This window comes from Cricetulus griseus, chromosome 3 (genome assembly GCF_003668045.3).
Source record: "Cricetulus griseus strain 17A/GY chromosome 3, alternate assembly CriGri-PICRH-1.0, whole genome shotgun sequence".
Classification (NCBI taxonomy): domain Eukaryota; kingdom Metazoa; phylum Chordata; class Mammalia; order Rodentia; family Cricetidae; genus Cricetulus; species Cricetulus griseus.
In genome coordinates, this window is record NC_048596.1 from 244797465 (window position 1) to 244817808 (window position 20344).

General features: G+C 41.8%; 1 protein-coding gene and 8 non-coding genes across 9 annotated transcripts; 8 read left to right on the forward strand and 1 right to left on the reverse strand.

Moving 5' to 3' along the window:
* Nucleotides 1-1062: 1062 nt before the first annotated feature.
* Trnar-ucg lies at nucleotides 1063-1135 on the reverse strand. Its single transcript has one exon. It is a non-coding gene; the product is annotated as a tRNA-Arg (tRNA).
* A 2288-nt stretch (nucleotides 1136-3423) lies between these two features.
* Nucleotides 3424-3495, forward strand: Trnaw-cca. Its single transcript has one exon. It is a non-coding gene; the product is annotated as a tRNA-Trp (tRNA).
* An 8017-nt stretch (nucleotides 3496-11512) lies between these two features.
* On the forward strand, nucleotides 11513-11848 carry LOC100772445 (mitochondrial import inner membrane translocase subunit Tim8 B). The gene has a single exon (XM_027409547.2). It carries the CDS (start codon nucleotides 11514-11516, stop codon nucleotides 11763-11765), a length of 252 nt encoding a protein of 83 aa, XP_027265348.1. The 5' UTR covers nucleotide 11513; the 3' UTR covers nucleotides 11766-11848.
* A 3508-nt stretch (nucleotides 11849-15356) lies between these two features.
* Trnag-gcc lies at nucleotides 15357-15427 on the forward strand. The gene has a single exon. It is a non-coding gene; the product is annotated as a tRNA-Gly (tRNA).
* A 388-nt stretch (nucleotides 15428-15815) lies between these two features.
* On the forward strand, nucleotides 15816-15887 carry Trnam-cau. Its single transcript has one exon. It is a non-coding gene; the product is annotated as a tRNA-Met (tRNA).
* Nucleotides 15888-16238: 351 nt separating this feature from the next.
* Trnas-uga lies at nucleotides 16239-16320 on the forward strand. The gene has a single exon. It is a non-coding gene; the product is annotated as a tRNA-Ser (tRNA).
* Nucleotides 16321-17007: 687 nt separating this feature from the next.
* Trnaq-uug lies at nucleotides 17008-17079 on the forward strand. The gene has a single exon. It is a non-coding gene; the product is annotated as a tRNA-Gln (tRNA).
* Nucleotides 17080-17599: 520 nt separating this feature from the next.
* Trnaq-uug lies at nucleotides 17600-17671 on the forward strand. The gene has a single exon. It is a non-coding gene; the product is annotated as a tRNA-Gln (tRNA).
* A 2110-nt stretch (nucleotides 17672-19781) lies between these two features.
* Trnas-gcu lies at nucleotides 19782-19863 on the forward strand. The gene has a single exon. It is a non-coding gene; the product is annotated as a tRNA-Ser (tRNA).
* Nucleotides 19864-20344: the final 481 nt, after the last annotated feature.

The following is a 20344-nucleotide window of genomic DNA, read 5'->3' on the forward strand; positions in this document are numbered from 1 at the left end:
AAACCCTGAGACAGGATCTTGCTATGCTTCCCAGGATGGCCTCCAATTTGGAATCTTCCTGCCTCAGCCTAAGGGCTGGGATTACAGGTGTGAGCTATCACACTTAGCCAAACTTTTGTTATGATGTTTTTCAGCATATAAAGAAGATGAAAATAGGGATTTACCTGCATATTCACCATCATCTAGAGTCAATATGTAACTGTTTATTAGTTTCATCTACTTTTTTTTTTGCTGAATAACATTAAAATAATTAGCGGACATATGACCAAATATATAAACATGAATCACACAAACATACTAACACAACCATTATGCCCTTGTCCAATTGATGACAATGAAGCAATTCCTTAAAAGTATCTAATAATAATATCTAAAATTATTTAAATTTCTCTAAAATATCAGTTTTCCCCCTCCACCCCCACCCCCATCCCCCCCACCCCCGCCACTTTGCTTCTCTCCCTCTCTGAGATCATGTTTCACCCAGTAGTCCTTGCTTGCCTGAAATGGATAGTATATATAGACCATGCTATCTTTAAACTTGTAATGATGCTCCTGCCTCCTGAGTGCTGGGATTAAAGGCATGCTAGCTACTTTTTTAATTGGAATCTGGTCCAAGTTGGTTCATTGTGTTTGACAGCAATGGCTATATATGTCAGTGTCATAGTTTGGCGAAGTTTCCCAGATTTTTGTTTTGTTGTTTTGTTCTGGTATCTTAAATTTGATCTACAGTGTGAGTTCCAGGACAACCAGGACTACACAGACTACACTGAGAAACCCTGTCTCTAAAAACAACAACAAAAGAAAAACCCAAACATAAACAAACCAAAAGACTTCTAAAAGTGAAACTCAATTGTATTTCAGAATATCACACATTTGGTATTTGGCTCGTTTTCCCATGTGGCAGCTTTTATTTCTTACTTTCTTCAATAAACTGGAAATCTAGATCTCTTTGACTTGGGTGCTTAGATCAGGTTATGTGTTCTTGGTTTTCTCTGTGCTTAACCAGTACTAACTTTATGTCAGGAAGCATAGTATTGTCGAAATAAGACGGAAGAATAAAAACAACCACGAAGGGATTCGAACCCTCAATCTTCTGATCCGAAGTCAGACGCCTTATCCATTAGGCCACGTGGTCCTACATGAGGGGTCTGGTGCTCATTTGTTATTAAACTGTTCTCTTCGTGATTTGCGATTGCGGTATTGTTGCTATTTGTGAAACAAGTTTGAATTCGATAACATGGAGTTTCAAACAGAAACTGTTGAAGTTAGGAATTTGTTGAGTTTTTGTGTTTTTTTTTTTTTTTTAGTTTTGTGGGGTTTTATTTGTTTGTTTGTTTGTTTTAATCGTTCTATCGGAAGCAAGGATACAGGTCTTGGTGAGGGCTAGGGCTTCAGCTAGGCGTTGAAGGAGGGGAACCACTGCTGTACAGACCCTGGAGCCACCGTTACCTAGCGATGTTTCCAGGACAAGTATTCACCTTGTTCTTTCCACAGACTCCATTTAAACAGATCTAAGACAAATTCAGATAGTACAAAAGATTCAGGAGTGGAGATCAGAAATCTTATAATCTGGACGGTTGATGGAAGAGCAACACTGAACTGTCCGTCAGGCCTTCTCAGGCTCAACTCCAACCTGAGACTGGAACAGGCAAAGGGATTTGTATAGCTTGCCGCTTCTGTTTCCACCGTGGAGTTCACACAGAAGCTGTCCGCCCTGGACTCGGCTGAGGCGGCCTGTGGGTGATTCGCTGTGTCCTCCCAGTTCTTCAGATTCATGTGAACAAACCAAACAAATAAAAAGAAATTCCTCAAAAAAAAAAATAAAAAAGAAATTCCTCTTGTTTAAATATTGCATCCTGCAGTATTCATTATGGCAGCCCTAGGTGACTAATAATTTCTTTATCCATCCTAGAAGACCAGACCTGTGTCCCCTCTCTTTCTTCACCCCTACCTCTTTCTCTTTCTCCTTCCCTTCCTTCCCACAGGGTCTCACACTGCAGATTGGGATACCCTAGAATTCATTAGGTAGCCCAGCCTCTAACAGGAAGTTTATCTTCTTAACAATTTTTATCTATCTGTCTATCTATCTATCTTGCGGGTTACTCTTTCTCAGACTTATTCCAGCTAGTGGAGAGAGAAGACCAAGTCTCAAATCTAACTTCAGGGACTGGCTTTGAAGATATTAATGGATTGAGGAGCAATAAAAAGTGAATGGGTCAAATCATATCAGTTGTTATCGTGGCCCCATCAGAGCTGCCTGTAGTCAACTAAAAGCAACTAAGAACAGTTGGCATGTAGTGGATTATTTGAGAATAAGGAACAAAGGGATTGTTCAGTTTTTGTTTTTGTTTTCGCTTTTCAGGAGCAAAATAGTAGACTTGTCATGTTGGCACAGGTCTGGAGTTCCAACACCGGCGCTGCAGGGAGAGGGTCAGTAGTTTTCAGGTCATCTTCGGGTACTCGGTAAGCGTGAGGCAAGGGTGAACCAGCCAAGACCCTTGCCTAAAACAAATGAAAAAAACAGAGAAAGAAATAACTCAAAAACACATCCACACTATCAAAACAATGGGAGACCCTCAAACTTTCCCCCGCGCTCACCTGGAGGTTTGATTAAAACACATTCTTTTGATTCATTTTCAGATTTAGCAGCAGGAAAATTTCCCTTTTCTTAATTTCCAGCTGCAGGAGTGTTCCAGCATGTAACCCCAGCATTTGGTAGGCTGAGGCAGGAAGATGGCTGCCCAAATCGAGGCAAGACCCTATCTTAAAACCCCTAGTAATAGGCTCATGGGCACTCAAGCTCAAGTAGCTGTCCACTTTGCTTCGGAATACAATCCTGTGCTCTTTTGCAAAAAAGTAAGAACCCTTTCCCCGCGATTCTATGAACAGCAACAATAATAGATCCGTGCTCCTGATCCTGATTTCCAAGACCCACGGAACTGAAGGCTGTTTTGCTTGGAGTTATTGCTGTGAACTGAACGTGTAGGCACTATGAGTGCCAGGAAGTCGGTGGACTCTGATCCGGAGGCGAGGTTTTGGGGCCACTACTTTGAGGTCCTCCAGGGGCTAGTTCGCCTGGCCCATTGCAAAGCTTTGGCGCACTGCAAACCTAAAAGTCTGGTCTAAAGGAGGAAGAGATGTTTCTTGGTTCTGTTTGCTGCGAATCTAAGCTTCATACAACCACCATCTTTCTGAAAAGTAGAAAAATTCAGCAAATGAGTAGACCATATGTAAGAAGCAAGCGCGTTTGGGGGTTAAGGTTAAATCAGGGAAATTTCTTACTCGGTCACGCAAGGCCTTTAACGAAGCTGTGCACTTTGCTGACACAACGGATCAAACTTCAAAATTACAAAGAAATATTTTAGCACAGGTGAGGTGGTCATTCAAGATCCTTAAATTAGTCTGAAAGGCAGGGGTAGCCGTGACCTCGTGGCGCAACGGTAGCGCGTCTGACTCCAGATCAGAAGGTTGCGTGTTCAAATCACGTCGGGGTCAAGTGTTTTGGTCAGGGTGGTTAATAAAAAGACTCTTTCGAATAAGCTCTACTCTGGTGTTTAATTAGCTTCTTGTAGCTTGAGGATTGTGCAAACAAAAAGCACGGCGGTGTATTTGCTCTCAGTGAGATTTCTCCTGTATCATCCCTGTAGCTCTTACTGGGATCCTAAAGTGGGGCTCGGAGTTCCAGCTTTTGATACTCTCTCTGAATAGAACAAAATAAAACTAAATGTAGTGGTTCACAAGATGGAGCGCTCATGCTCAGTGTCCTGACATCAGACCGAGCTGACTGCAGAAACTAGTGCCTGGGTAACCAGTAAGGCCTGGGAGCTGGCTGCACAGGATCAGGAGTGGGGATCAAAAAGTCTCCAAGGACGGGATAAACCTCTATGCTGGCTAATATGTCAACTAGACGCGAGCTGGAGTTATCTGAAAGGAAGGACCCTCAATTAAGAAAATGTTTCTGTAAGATAAGACTGCAGGGCTTTTTCTACTGATTGATGAGGGAAGGCTGAGCCAACATTGTGGGTGGTACCATCCCTAGGCAGGTGATCCTGGGGTCTATAAAAAAGCAGGCCGAGGAAGCCATGAGGAGCAAGCCTGTAAACAGCACCCTCGGAGGCCTCCGTGTTCCTGCCCTCTTTGAGTTCCTGTCCTGACTTCCTTCAATGATAGACTACAATGTGGAAGTGTAAACCCAGGAAACCCTTTCCTCTTCAACTTGCTTTTTGGGTATGGTTATTTCATCGCAGCAATAGAAACCTAAGACAACTATGAAGGGCTATTAAAATCCAAGTTCCAGGCAGTTCAGCAAGAGGTAGTCCCGAGCGTGCCTCAACTCAAGACTCAAGGATACTGGCAACACCTGACCTTCCCGGTGACCGCGCCTCACACTAGGATCTCTGCATCCTGGTTGATCTGGTTAGTCTCAGCCGCTTTCATAGTTCCCAAGGAAGAACAACTGCAGAACCAGCATCCTATTCACTACCCCTCCCACAGTGGATGTAGACGTGGTGGCCTTCTGTGGCCTAGGCTATTGGACTTGTGGTCAGCTTCATTTTACTTCTACACATGTTAACCCCACCAAAGGAAAATAAAGACTATTACCCAAATTCGTTGGTCAAATTAAGCAAGCTTTATTTTCTGTCAGACAAAGCTATCTCCCTAAAGTAGGGTTTGAAAACATAGGAGGAGATAGGGTTTATATAGTTCAAAAACAACAACAACAACAAAAACCCTACAAGACTAGGGGTTTTACAGGGGTTAGGGGAATTTCCAGGGGAATTTTGTTTTTTTAGGAACTTAGCTGAGCAGTTTAAAATTACTTAGCAGAACATCTTATCAGGATGTATTCAAAGTGTGAGTCAAACTCCATAGGTGGGGATCACATCAAATTCCAGAAACAGGTTAAAGCACTATCAACTTGAATTTTGCAGCAAACAGAAATGAACTTGCCCTGACCATATAACAAAATGGCTTCCATCCTTAGGATGGAGGCAGGCTGAGTGTGGGTGAACTCTGCCTCTAATTATTAGTGGTATCCCTTAGGGCTGGATTGTCAGGTTATTAGATTCATTTGCTGTAAATCGACACCCCCCCATTTTGTTTGAACAATAAACTGTGCAAGTGAAAAACTGCCTGCCTGTTATGTACCAGTCATAAGGAAAATAGACATGAATTTATTCAGTTACCTTCCCAGTTTTTCTCTTGCTCAATTAAATCAGTATCTCCATTATGCTTGCTTTAAAATTAAGATTGTTTTACCAGACAAGTTGATACTGTGCACATTTGTGGAACCACTGTGGTGTTTTAATGTTATGCTTTGTTGGTTTGTTTTTTGAGATAGGGTTTCTTTGTGTAGCTTTGGAGCCTGTCCTGGGACTCACTCTGTAGACAAGGCTGGCCTTGAACTCACAGAGATCCGCCTGCCTCAGCCTCCCTAGTGTGTGCCACCACCGGGCTGTGTTATGCTCCTTTTGTGTGTGTGTGTGTGTGTGTGTGTGTGTGTGTGTGTGTGTGTGTGTCTGTGTGTCTGTGTGTGTGTCTGTGTGTGTGTGTGTGTGTGTGTGAGTGTGTGTGTGTTATGCTTTTTGAGATATTCTCACTCTGTAGATGGGGCTGTCCTTAAATTTTTTATTTTCCTTCCTCAGTTTCCAGAGTGTTGGGATTACAGACATGCACTTAACTTCTAATTATGTTGGTTTTAATGTAAGTCTTATCTTGGCAGTCACCTGTGCCTGTTAGTCTCATCACAGCTGCCTTTCAGGTCCTGAACTGCATTTTGCTCTTTCTTTCCATGGGACTTTTGTGGCTGCTGTTTCTGACAAGGTGTTCTGAAAAGATATTCTCTGCTTTCAGTGCTTGATTTAGATACTCATTTTTCAGTGCTCAACCAAAACATATCAGTTCTTCCAAGGCAGCCTTTCTTAGTCTAGTCAGCCCTTCACTTCCTGAATGTTCTCTACTGTCAAGTACTGGAAAAGTCAGTGTGTATGAATGCTATGACCCCAGTGCCTAGCAAAGCATATGGTATACAGAAGGTGCTTAACAATTTTGAAGGAACTACGGAAGAAGGTGGAAGATGTATACCACTAAATACTAAACAATTTGGGAAAGATATTGGAAGTATAGTTAGTTCAGTGGTAGCACTCGGACCTGGTAGCTCAGAGAGCAGTGAGCAGAAATCCCGAGCAGTGATAAGGTGAAGTACAGCACCAAGTGTTGCCAGCAGCTCGAGGGGTTCTCATGGCTTTATGAAATGATTTTACAAGCATATCCTAAAATTATACATAATGGGTTCCACTGTGACATTTTTCCATGCATAAAATGTATTTTTGATCACATCCATCCCTTAATCATCCCTTATCATCTTCCCTTGCTCCCTCCCCCCACTTCTGTTCCCTCTCTTCCTTCTTCCCAATCAGACCCCTTCTTCCTTTACAGCGTGTGTGTGTGTGTGTGTGTGTGTGTGTGTGTGTGTGTGTGTGTGTGTGTGTGTGTGTGTGTGTGTGTGTGTGTGTGTGTGTGTGTGCATTCATGCCTGCCTGCCTGTCTGTCTGTTTGTGTCTCTGTGTGTTCCAGTTTCATCAAGGATATTTACAGGAGCATGACTAAGGGGTTACTTATAGTGTCATAGGTATCTTAGTAGTGGCTTCAGAACTCCCTTCCATATAATCATTAGATCCTGTGTAACCAGGGTGTGTGATGTCTTCAGCAATAGGGGCTTACCTTCTAGTTCTGATGGGCAACCAAGAGCAATGACAATGACCAGTATTGTTTCTACTGAGGTAGACTGCCTGGTCAACAATTCATAGAGAAGTAGCCCATCCCTGATTGAGTTTTCACTTAACAGCCAGCCAATGACTTCTAGGAGCAGCTTTATCCATTCATACATCTGTTAAAACTTTTTAAATTAATTTTGCATTACAGTTACTCACTGTGTGCATATGTGTGTGAAGGTCAGAGGACAACTTACTAGTTCTCTCTTTCCACTGTATGGGTCCTGAGATATGGTCTCACTATGTAGCCCTGGCTGACCTGGAACTTATTACACAGAACAAGCTAGGCTTAAACTTACAGGGATGCACTTGCTTCTGCCTCCCAGTGTTGGATGTACAGGCCTTGGGCCTTTAAAAAGGGGCTGTACCATTCTATCCACAATCATGACTTTCTTACAAATATAAAATGGACTTTTTTTTTTTTTAATACAGGGTCCTGGAACTCACTCTATAGACCAGGCTGTCCTTGAACTCATAGAGATCTACCTGCCTCTTCCTCTCAAGTGATGGGATTAAAGGCATTTGTGTACCAACACCCAGCATGAACTTTCAAGTTTTATTTCATTCAATAATTATTGAGTATTATCACAACCAATTAAAAGGAGAACTAACATGTATACAAACACACACACACACACACACACACACACACACACACACACGAAGACAAAACCAGGAAAGTAGAGTGAATCTATAAGTTAGAGAGAGGCCTGTCACCTACAAGAGAAAAATCACATTTCACCTGACTCAATACATTTACATTCCTATCGACAAGGATTATTTAAATAGTGATGATTTTCTGTAATTTAGAGTTCTACAATAAGTTTGAGACAATAAAAGAAATAGATTTTTAGAAGATAAAATACCTGGAAATATGCACTAGATGACACACACAATAATTTTGTAATTTGTATTTTGAAGTGCATTTCAAAGTAGTTCACAATTTTTCATAGGTCAAAAAAATAGTATTTGTCAATCAAATTGAAATTTCAAAAAACAAAAACAAAACAAAACCCCACAGGGTGGTGGCAACACATGCCTTTAATCCCAGTACTCCGGAGGTAGAGGCAGGTGGATCTCTGTGAGTTTGAGGCCAGCCTGGTCTATGAAAGGGGTAAACTAAACTCAAAGGCTTCACTTCTAATAATTTAGAAATGAAGGGACCAGACCATCACTCAGCCCCCTGCTTTAGCAGCCATGACAGGCTACAGAAAAAACAAGTGGGCCTCTGACACAAGGAAACTCCAGATCCTCTGGCCTCTTGGAGCCTAGGGCCAAAACTAAACACAAAGAAACTCCAACCCCCCCCCCCCCAGCCTTCTAGGTACTTGGTTCCTGGGAACTGTTTGGCCACAAAAGAAACTCAAGACCAAAACTTCCCCTGTAGGCTCCAGGATATAGTTCTGAAAACTGTTGGTATCTATGTACAACAGGCCACCTGCAAGTAATAAGACAAAGCCACAGAAACCACAGAATGTTCCCTCTCAGCACTGACCAATGAGAATAATTGGTACACAGGTATTTCATGCCAAAATATGGCTTTGAGAAATTCTCCTGATTGTTCCCAAATGTCAACCAATCAGAAACCAACCTGTAGCTACTGATGTTATCCTGTGACTTTTGTCTTTAAAAACTAGCAGTAGACAGGGAACTTTGCTCCCTCTGGAGGCTGCTCCATCAGCTAGCCAGACTGGGTCTCCTGTCATGGTTGGATGAACAAAACATTGCTTTTGCAGTTTGGTGGGTCTGTCTGTCTTCTTAGTGGTCTCTGGGGATCTTTGGGACTTGGGCACAACAGTCTACAGAGTGAGTTCCAGAACAGCCAAGGCTACACAGAGAAACCCATTCTCAAAAAACTAAAAAACCAAACCAAAACAAAACCAAAACCCTAGGACCGGATTCAGATTGGTAAGAATAGACTTTAGTGAGTAATATATATTGCAAGCTGGATTTAGGGGCTTAGCCCTAAAATCTTTGTACTCAAGAGGCTGAGAAAAGAGATATCCTTGAGTTTGAGGCTATTCTGAGTTATAGTGAGTTCCAAGACAGCTTGGAATACAGAATGAAACCCTATGTCAAAAAATGTCAATTTGAGGAGAAGTTGTTGCCAACCTCCTAGCTTTCTGTTGTGTAGCAACGTCTTCCTAGATTAAAGCCTTCCATCTTGGACAGAAGCTCATTAAGACACAAGGCTGCTAAAGGGGAGGTAAAACAACAGGCAACAGGAAGTTCTACTGGGAGGCAGTATAGCCCTTCCTCCTTAGACTCAGGAAGTAGACAACTTAAAACAGTTTCATGAAGTTCCTGAAACTGACTAGATTCACTATCCTCCTCCTCCTTAAGCATATATAAGCAGTAAGACCTGCTGGGAGACAGAAGAGTTGTACTTCTTGTAAGCAGTAGATGTCAGTTGAGTAATTGGGAAAGAACATTCTCCAACCTGCTGAGCAGTATACTCCAGGCTTCCAGCTTTTGTGAACCATTATCCATGCTGGCTTTGGTGATACAGCTGTCTGAGTGATTTCTGCTCTTTTTTTTTTCTTTTTCTTTTTTCTTTTTTTTTTAAGTAAGTAACTCTAATAAAACTCATCAGTTCACCGAGTAGGATTTGGGTGGTGTCTTTGTTTTGGTTTATCATCAGTTCCCTCTCTGGGATGAGTAGACATTTATTTTTATTCATGTCATATAACACTTCCCACTAACAAGGGGAGAGAGGCCTTAGCTTTAGGTGGTGCTTGGAATAAACAGTGAATTTACTGCCATCTTCTGTTGTTCTCAGCTGATCTTTCTCAGGCAGCACTAGAAGTGGGTGGAGCTCACCTAGGGTTGCTAAGCTCATGTTCCCAACTGTTCTCTTGCTGTTTAAGACTGAGTCCTCCTTGAGAAGGGCCTTCCCAGGACTGTGGGACTTTCACTCATTGTTTGTTCTACTTGAGAGTCATTTTCAGCTGATACACCAAAGATAGACTTGGGATTATTCAGAGATAAGAAAATAAACAGATGTCAACACAGTATACTGTGGGAGCCCACAGTGACTCTTTTTCCATCTTGACTTAAGGTCAGAGAGTTCAAACTTATTCTTGCACCTTAAGGTCAAATAACAGTATGTTTGTCTTCGGGCGTGGTTGCTAGATGTTTTGAGTATTTAGGAGGTGACTATGCTTGTTTGTTTCTTGAATTATGGTAAGGAAGTCTTTTGCGCTCGCTTTTGCTTTGGGTATAACAGAGGTATGAGAAATAAATTCGAGGCACCTATAGTATTCACTAAGAACACTCCCAACTCTATCTTCGGTCTTCTTTTCCCTCAATCCTCACTCCCCTTTGCAGGCACTTTCAACAGCTGAACTGGTCCCTATCCTACACTAACAAGAGGATCAGTCTAAACGTCTATCACACAGCAAAATATTCTGTAGCCATTGCAGAGATACCCAAGAATATTTAACAGAACATGTTTGAGACCCTTAGAATAGCTGAGTGTGGTGTTACATGAAGCAGAAGCAGGCAAATCTTTGTGAGGTCTTGGCCAGTCTGATCTGTCTACATGGTGAGTACCCGAGCAGCCATGGCTATATAGCAAAATCCTGTCTCAAAACAAAACCAACAACAACAAAAACAAATAAACAAAACAAGACTAAAAAAGAAACTTGAAGATGTGTGAAATCATTTTTTGTAGGCACATTGTACATAAATCAGATTACACAGAATGTTCCCTGTGAACAACTAATGATTCTATCTAATACTAACAGCATATACCTGTTGGTAGGAGATTAAGCAATATTTTAATTTGTTTGCTTTTTTGTGTGAAGTGTCACCTATATTTTTCAGATATGTGAGATAAAGTCTTTTCTTGAAAGGTAGAAAATATAAATTATGTAAAAAAACAAACGCTGAACAGATAATTTATGCTATTTTCTTAGAAAAATGAATCACACCCAGGGTTTCAGCTGTTAAGTGGTGAGGAGAGCCAGTATTTACTGGTGATTAGGGTAAACTATGGTGTTTACAAGAATAAGCCCATTCTCCACCCAGGGATAGCCCAGAGCTGTAAGAGTGATGACAGCCTCTGGCTGACAATGGGAGAGTCAGAATGCTGGAGTCAGGCCCAAGCTCTGGGAATATGTGCACCAAAACAAGGCTTGGTATAAAAAAATGGAGATACTTGGTTTAAGAAGAAGGGGATGAGTGGGAGGGCTGAAGGAACTACACACAGATTACAGTCTAGATAAAGGTTTGTATATGGCGAATGGTACTACAGGAAAAAAAATGGTTCTCTAAATCAAGAAAGTAGCAGTGAGAATTTCAGTTGTTGCTGTTGTATTTTGAAGCATAGTGCAGAAGAGCACCTAAGAATTAAAATTAAATTAAGAAAAAAAAAAAAAAAACTTGGGCAGTTCCTTAGACTTTATTGTAACTTGGACATAATGTTCTTTTCACCTGATGTTGTTAGGGTTCAGTTGTTTTTAACATTTGTTAAAAATGGGAGGACAGGGGTCCAGAGAGATGGCTCAGCAGTTAAGGGTGACTATTGCTCAGTGCTAGCTTTGAAGGACTGGTGTTCAGTTTCCAACACCCTTATCAGTCAGTTCACAACTGTCTGGAGCTCCAGTTCCAGAGCACCTGACTGTAGGGAGACACTGTAACCATGCATCCTAAGAGCTGGCTACAGGTGTGCCTGACCACGACTGGTGTGGTCAGGGTACTGTGGGGAAGGTTTTAAGAGTGAGGGGCACGAAGCCGACAATGGCCGAGCTTGGTGAAGCAGACGAAGCGGAGTTACAGCGCCTGGTGGCCGCGGAGCAGCAGAAGGCGCAGTTCACTGCGCAGGTGCATCACTTCATGGAACTATGTTGGGATAAGTGTGTGGAGAAGCCAGGATATCGGCTAGACTCCCGCACTGAAAACTCTCTCTCTAGCTGTGTGGACTGCTTCATTGACACCACTCTTGCTATCACCGGTCGGTTTGCCCAGATCGTACAGAAAGGAGGGCAGTAGCCCATACCTCAGGAATGACAGAAGATCCAAAAGACTTGTTACTAGGCAGATTGAATGGCCAGTGGAGAGTTGTCAACAGGTTGAGTTAGCATCAGGCAGTTACCAAGTCTGTTGGTGCTAAAAAGTAACAGATCAAATGTCCAAAAGTGAAATTTATTTATTGGAATTCGGTAATTCCAAGTTGTATCACACCGTTTAATAAATGTGACGTCTATTAAAAAAAAAAAGAGTGAGGGGCACACACATGGGGGCCCTTTCTTCCTTTTCATCATTGGCTTGCTCTAGTTACTCCGTTCCCGGCCGGCTGGCTAGGTTGCTGTGTAAGTAAGGCATCTCCCTAATAAATACCCTAATATTTTTACCTGACTCCGTATTGGTAATTCACTCAATACCTGACACTTCTGATCATTTGTGTGCCCTTACACACAGGTAAAGTTAAATAATTAACTTTTAAAAATCTGGCAGGGAAGATTCTATTCCAGTGACTGCAGTTGAGAAAGAGGTGGCAGTATGGAGCTGACCTTAACTCCAAACAGCAAGGGGCAGCTGAAGGTTTATAGACAGGGGCTAGGTGAGGGCAGGACAAAGATGGAAAAGTACTGAGATGTAGTGGCATCTTGTCTTGCCAGTGAACTTGTAGTAGTGGCCACATCCTTTGGGTTCCAGGTGCAGACATGATCCCTTTAAGGTAGAGGAGCTTCAGGCGTGCTCTCTTGAGTCTTGGAGAGAGTGGGAAAGGTAGAGACTGCATCTTCTGGAGCAGGAAAGCTGCGGCAGTTATATACTCTTATCTGTGTAAGTTCTTCCCTAATAGAACACCTATTTATCATTTATCTTGGGTCTGGTGAACTCATTTACACCCCTGCCTTCACTAAGAAGAGGGTAATAGGGAGGGTCCTCACTAACTGGCGTGGCTTGACAGGATTCTTACTAAAACTGAGCTGGACAAGGCAAGGTTGAGGCCACCATGCCAAGAGAACCCAGGAAGCCTGACTGGTGTAGTCAGTGAGGGAACCCTTGTGGGTGTTGTACTGCTGGAACATCTTCTCATCAGTTCTTCACTCTGGAGAAGTTCATGACCAGAGGATCAGGTGACATGATCCATAGCTATGAAGATTCTAGATTTGGAGGCAAAGATTAGATATAGTATCATGTACCCAAGCTGGCTTAAGCTTGCAGTATATTCTCTTGTCTCAGGGTTACAGGCATTGACAACCATAGCCAGCATTTTAGCATTCCCCTACAAACTAAGACATTAATTACTTATTGTTTTTTTTTTTGTTTGTTTGTTTTTGAGACAGTGTTTCTCTGTGTCACCCTGGCAGTCCCAGAGCACTCTTAGACCATACTGGAGTCACACTCTAGTCAGAATGGGAAATGAAACACAAATGCTGAACTCAAAAACAAAAAACAAACAAACAAAAACCCCCAACCCCACCCCTAAAGCAACAACAACCCCCCAACCCAGTTTAAACAAAGCAGAATTGTACACACAACAAATTTACACTGGTGAATCACATTGAGGTAAAGTTAAAATGACATTTACAGAAGCTTTCAACCTCCAAACTGTTAAGTCTCAAACCCTGAGACAAATGGCTGTGGTGCCTTCTTTAACATATCCAAGCTGACTCTGGTTCTTCCTGCATCCCTGAGTCCCTGCCTGTTGCAGGGCCCTCATGACCTGCATACTGGTCCCCTACCCTAAACTTCTCCAACCCACTGGCTGGGCTGTTCTTCCCCCACCAGCCCTTCCCTATGTAATCCAACCATTTTGACTACCTGTCCTCTTTGGGCCTTCTGGCTTCTGCCCCTGGCTCCCCTCTCTTGGTTAGTCTCTTCCTTTTCTTTTAATTCTTTTCTTTTTTCCATCTACTAACATGAATTCCTTTTCTAGGATTTAGACCTCAACTACATCAGCAGAACAAAGTCAGTGACATTGTCACCTGAAGTAACTAGGCTTCAGGGACAGATGTTTCGGTGTTCAAAATTAAACAGTTTTCTGGTGTTAAAAAATCAAAACATCAATGGTGCACGCCTTTAATCCCAGAAAGAGCCAGGTCTTTGAGCTTGAGGCAAAAATTCCTAGAAGCTTGCTTATTCAGGGATTACAGATCCTGCCAGTTTGGTATTCATTTTTAATCCGGAGGATTTTAGGCAGGGTCTGTACATACAATTTAGGTCAGTTTTGAACTGAGGGCTTCTTGATAGCTAAGAATTACCTAGAACCCTTGATCTGCTGCCTTCACCTCCCAGGTGATGTGATTACAGGATTGCCCCAACACATTCAGCTACAAGTATTTTAATTTCATTGTAGGACATCTATAAGATTAGCTACTGGTTTTCCCGTAAATTTGATTTTTTAAAGTAATTTTTTCCTTTACATGTTGTGGTAGCTGGTATTGAATGTGAAGATTGAAAATATCCCAGTAGCTTATTCTCCTTATTAACGTGAATTTACGTCCCACACTTCCATCAACCTAACATTCCATTCTCCAGATATTTGCTCAGGAACCAAGATGTTGCAAATAAGTGCTTTTCTATTTCAAGATTCCCTTGAAATACCCATCAGAGTCTCAGTGGAAAGCTCTGAAAGACTGGTTTGCACGCAACCTTTGGGCGGGGAAGGGTTATAAAAATATTTTGTTCAACATGTCTGGTAACAGGCTTCTATCCAAGAGTCAAATGATTATCTGACCCACATAAACTAACTGGCTCTCCTCTGTCTCTGTCGTCCCCCCAGCCCTCCCCCACCCCCGCCCAGTCCTGACCCCCTGGTGCCTCCCTCCAAATATCCAGATTTCTACTACTTAACTCTGGCCAGTCTAAAATTGCTATGTTAACCGGGGGTGGTGTAGGGTGGGGGACTCAGGGGTCTGCGGTGGGTATGGGATGGAATTCACAGAGAATTGTCTGTCTCTGCCTCCTCGGTGCTGGGATCGCAGGTAAGCCACCTCCTCATTCAGGTTGATTTTAAAGGTTTTAATTTTTTCCCTAAAGTGTTTTATTGTAAACTGTTTTTAATTGAGCATCATTTAAACTCCCTTTGAAGCCAGCTCTTTACTCCAATTGTTAGAGAAGATTAATTAAGAACAAGTTAGGTAATTTGATTAAATTCGAGATGTTTCTGTTACTGTCCTGTTCAGTAGCTTACATCTAGGACTTATAGGAACACGGTTACAGTTCCAGATTTTCCTTTTCAGAAAGCCGTTAAGAACCTCTTAGTTTGTTATTTCGGCTTCTTGCTTTTTCTTTTTCTCCCCCCCTCCCCTCCCCAAAGCAACCTATCACCTTTGCAAGACACCACAACTCTGTTCTGGAGACGTGATTAAGACCAGATATACTAGACGGTAGGCTTTCATTCAAGTTTATGCAGGCTTTCAGGGTCCATTTCTTTCATGTATTAAAATCTCTAACTTTTTATTTTAGTAGAAGAAATCTCTGTTTTTAAATAATTGGTTTTCTAAGTGTTGACTCATTCAATAACTATCCGAAAAAAGGGTAAGACGACATAACAACAGATATATAGGAATAGATATATGGGACATAAAAATAGATATATAGGAATAGATATAAAGGGCATCTCATATAGTTGCATTGGTGGTTCAGTGGTAGAATTCTCGCCTGCCACGCGGGAGGCCCGGGTTCGATTCCCGGCCAATGCAGTTCAAACATTTTTGAGAATTTCAGTTATGAAATCACAAAACAACCTGCCCCCTCCCCCTCCAAACAAAAAGCTAATTTTGTGTCCTAAACTTGAGTTTAGCGAAATCAAATCGTTTGAAAGCTAGGTATTTAAAAGTCTATCATTCAGTATGTCTTTGGTTTTCTATCCGGAAACAAGTGTTAACGAGCTCCTGAGCTCCAGCTTCAGCTGACTTATTTTCAGTGGGAAGAACTCTAAATTGGGAGGCACAATCGTATAGAGATATATTACGTTTCCTGTCCTGCTCGACAGTTAACAATGATTAAAAAAAGGAGACGGAAATAGACACGGAAAAGACGTTTTCTATCTTCACTAAAGACTTCAAAGGCAGCATGTGCTCCTGGGTGAGCAGAGTGGCGCAGCGGAAGCGTGCTGGGCCCATAACCCAGAGGTCGATGGATCGAAACCATCCTCTGCTATTACTTTTGATAAAAGGCCAGCCATGCTCTTTCGAGCACCGAACTGGAGATTTAAGAATCATAAAGATAAAAGTAACTACTCCTGTGTTTAATACCTGGGAGTGTCTGCCACTCAGCTTCAAGGATTGAGGGTCACCTTGGCGTTAACCTCAGCAGGGTAGGTCCTGAGGACGTCCTACATCAGAACTCTACAATTCCTGCTTGCCAATCTTCAAAGGCAGTCTCTTTTATCATGATGACAAGTCGTCGTCTTCTCCTGTTATTACATTGCACAAAGATTATTTTGAAAGCATTTATAAAACAAGAGAACTACTTCTCTTGGGAATATATCCTAACGTCTCCGTCATTCTTGTAGTCGTGGCCGAGTGGTTAAGGCGATGGACTTGAAATCCATTGGGGACTCCCCGCGCAGGTTCGAATCCTGCCGACTACGGAGTTGTCTTTTGTTGGCAGGTATTAAAAACATCTGTCGGTACCAACCCGGTAAACAGTAAAATTGACTCAGTTTTCTTTGGTTGGGAACAGCGTTCGTTCTACTCCAAATCTGTCTTCTTCTTTTGAATTTCACAAGACGCAACCTAGTACAAGTTTGATATTGAAATCAATTTCACGTTTGAACTCCAAAACCTCTCCAGCATTCACCTATCCTCCATTAGATCGTCCAAAACCTTGGGCACACGCAGCACAATGCTATTTTGCTCCAGAGTGTATTTAAAGTTTTATAATCAATATTTAAACAAATTTCCAGTTTGGCCTGACTCTAGATTGTTTCGGAGGACCTATTTCTGAATCAAAATACCAGACAATTTTCAATTTTCAAAACTTTGTTTTGGCAAAATTTTATTTAAAAAAACAAAAACAAAAAACCCAAAACTCTATTGCTATTATTTAAAACGCCTAGGCTTCCTAACGCATACAGATTTTTCTATTGCTGTCGTAGAAAAAAATGAAGCACTTTATTCTGTAAATTACAGTGCAGCAAATGTCAAGTCTGGCAAACACACAGTTCTCATTTCCCAAGGAGCAGCGCGCAGTAACATACTACAAATCCAGACCATGAAAACTGAAATCAGGCTCCACACTCTCGGTGTAAGGTCTGTCAGGAGCTCCGTCTCTTGTAGGCCCCATGGTGTAATGGTTAGCACTCTGGACTTTGAATCCAGCGATCCGAGTTCAAATCTCGGTGGGACCTCACCTGAATTTTGGTGCGCTTCTCTCACTATTTACTGTCTACAACATTCTAATCAAATTCAAAATTCCCCTACCTACCGTAGTTAAAACATCTCAACATTTTCTCATCTCATCTAAAACCCCGCCCAGGTTGCAAAATCAAATGCTTTTCTTCTACAACTGCTCTATTCCCTTATATGATATAAACCAATGACCCACGTGTCTCCTTTGTCTCCTTTTTTTGTTGGAAACTAGAGTTACCCTAATGAGACAAAATTTTGTGCAGATGCGAAGACTAGGGATACGCCTTGTTTATCCTGGATTTGAGTGAATTCCTATGCAAATGACTAAATATTGTTTGAACTTCAGTTGATTTTATATGTGAACTTGGTTCTTACAAAACAGAACACACGAGTCATTCGTGTATTTTCTGTCTGAGGAGAAATTGTTATGGATAAAAATAGAATTCAAATTTTCATTGAGACTAAGATATAGTCATAAATGCTTCAAGTAGTTTCCTATACAGACAGGGCGCTGTATGTGGCCCCATGGTGTAATGGTTAGCACTCTGGACTTTGAATCCAGCGATCCGAGTTCAAATCTCGGTGGGACCTTTGTGTATCTTTTGAATATACTTCCACCAGCAGTTGGATCCTCCTACTTCTTCCAATGGTTGAGTCCACTTTAAGTATGCTCATTCTGGCCTATGCCAAGTATATGTGTGTTTAGGGAACTGTATGTTTAAGTGTCTCCGTTTTCGCCAAGTAAGCTTTTCTTTGGAACCTCTTGAAAATATACCTTCGAATACAAAAAGAAATGGTAGCAACAAGGAATATTTGGTATAGTGGTTATTATGCTAGACTTTGAAGTGTGTCCCGTCCATGTCACATCTTTGTGACCCACATCCTTAACCTGTGCCCCACATCCCTAGGCATCCATTAGTTCACCTTCAGGATGTACACACCTAACTGCAAGTGCTTCAATTTTTAAAATTTCAGTTTCTCATTTTCCTCGCGGCTGCTCAAAGTAAAACTGTCATTTAGTATGGACTTTGTCTTGGAAAGCTTGGGCCTTCACAGTGTACATTTGTGTGCCTTTTAGAGCTTCTCTTGTTTGGGACACCATCCAAGCACCTATACTAATGGGCTGACATTATTTAGAAGATTAACTGTCTATTAAGGGTGCATGCCAGTCTTTCAGTAATTATCCAGTTCAAGGGACGCAGGATATAATGTCTAGTGCCTGGACTTCAAGCCTCAGTGGGTCTGTTTGTTTTGGTGTCCTTGATTTTAATTTTCCCCCAAACCAGGAATATACCTGGTATGCATAGGTAGATATGCCCTCAGCCGTACACTTCCTCTTCTCCGGAACAAATCCTAGAACCTTGCTCTTCCTCCTGGCAAAGGAAACCCTAGCCCCATCTCCATTTAAGGTCATGATAAACACACACACTTTTTTTTTTTTTAAAGAACAATAATTTTAGGTATAGATGAAAAAAGCAACATATATCTGGTGTCCAGAGACAGGTGTGACTGTTTACTGCTCCTGGATGTCAGGACCTATCCTGACACTCACAGCTGGGCCCTAAGGTTTGTCTTTTAACCTGTATAACTTCACAGCATCTCCGCAGCACAACAGCAAATCTTTTCACTTCTTGACTAAGCATGGATGATTAAACAGTTACCGAATATCTCTTGACAACCAATAAAGTGAGATCACAGGTTTTACAGACTTTCCTCTCCACTCTTACCTTCTAAATCAAATATATTCAGATACACAATCACCATTTTTTAAAAATGAAACAATGTCTTTTCTTAGTGTATCAGTTACAGCATTTTAGTTATTAAGCATCTGAACACTCTACCTGGAATTGTCCATGCAGAATGAAGCACCTTCCTGGCATCTTCCCCCATATCACGAATTCCACACACAAATACTATAAAAGCCCTTTACTTCACCATGCTGCCGAGTCTTCCAAGGTTTCACCATGGTATGTGTTGTTCCTATTTGCAGAACAACAAATCCAATTCATCCGACTAAAAAATGTGTTCCTGGTGATCTTTGCTTGATTTGGTTTAGTGTAGAAATAAATAACAATACGAAACGTATCAAATGGCAGTACCAAATGACCGACCTTGTCAGTTTCCTCTATAAAATGGACAAAACAAAGTCATCTCAGATACACTTGCAATTCTGTGTCTCAAAGTCTAGTCTGCCGTCTGACATTAAGAACCAATCATCATTTAGCCGAGTACCCCAGCTCTTCACTCATTCCTACCTGGGCTCCTTGGAATCGAGTGTTATGTCATACGATAGGCATTTATTTATATTAGAAGCCTAATTGGGACCAAGGAGAGATACATCATAACCCCAATGATGATAACATTAATATGCATGGCCACATAGAAATGACAAAATCCAATTTTAGTTTTAAAACGAGACTCATCCTTGTCTGTGGCTTTATTCGCATCTACTTCTTTCCAACAATTTATTTCTTCTTTTTCTTTTATCAAACCAAGGGGGTCTATTTACAGACAGCAAAGACTTTGGTTTCACTAATGACATATGCTATGATGTGATAGAGATTGTAAATTAGAACAATCTAATTGAAAAGGCAAATAAAACAATGGATCCCCCCAAACCTCCCAACACAAAGTTACATGCCCCTAAATCATAGAAGAAGACACAGTATACTATCTACATTAAGAACCCCTTCATAGCGGTGACGAGGTGGCCGAGTGGTTAAGGCGATGGACTGCTAATCCATTGTGCTCTGCACGCGTGGGTTCGAATCCCATCCTCGTCGTTTAGTTATCCCACGATTGTGTGGGTCCTAGGTTTTAGCGCCGGCGTGGTGAAAAACAGAGTCCATTTTAAATGTTCAGCTTTTTCTTTCAAAACTGATCCTGCTTGCTTCCCTGACTTCTCTCATCTGCCGTTGTCTCCATGTAGGTGTCTTTTTGCTCAAACTCCCATTTTTGAGATTTCAGGCATGTTTGTACAAAGTTGTCTCACTTTGTATCCCCCCTCCCCATCCCGTCCCCCTCCCCGCATTGTTTCCTGCCTGACTTTGCCTTTTAGGAGCGGTTTCCCTCCCATCTGTTTCTGGGCATGGCGTTTCTTCTACTGGTAGTTTCTGCTCTCCTCTGGCAAAGACAAAGCAAAGCGAAGCAAAGCAAAGCAAAACAAAACCCAAGCAACCATCACCACCAACAAAAAACTTGCGAGATTCTGACCAACGGTAGGAGCCCTCTGCCTTGAATTTCCTCCGACAGAAAGCACTGTAA

Bases quoted from the DNA above. Each gene is read 5' to 3' on its own strand.
- LOC100772445 (XM_027409547.2), top strand. From the start codon at position 11,514: ATGGCCGAGCTTGGTGAAGCAGACGAAGCGGAGTTACAGCGCCTGGTG.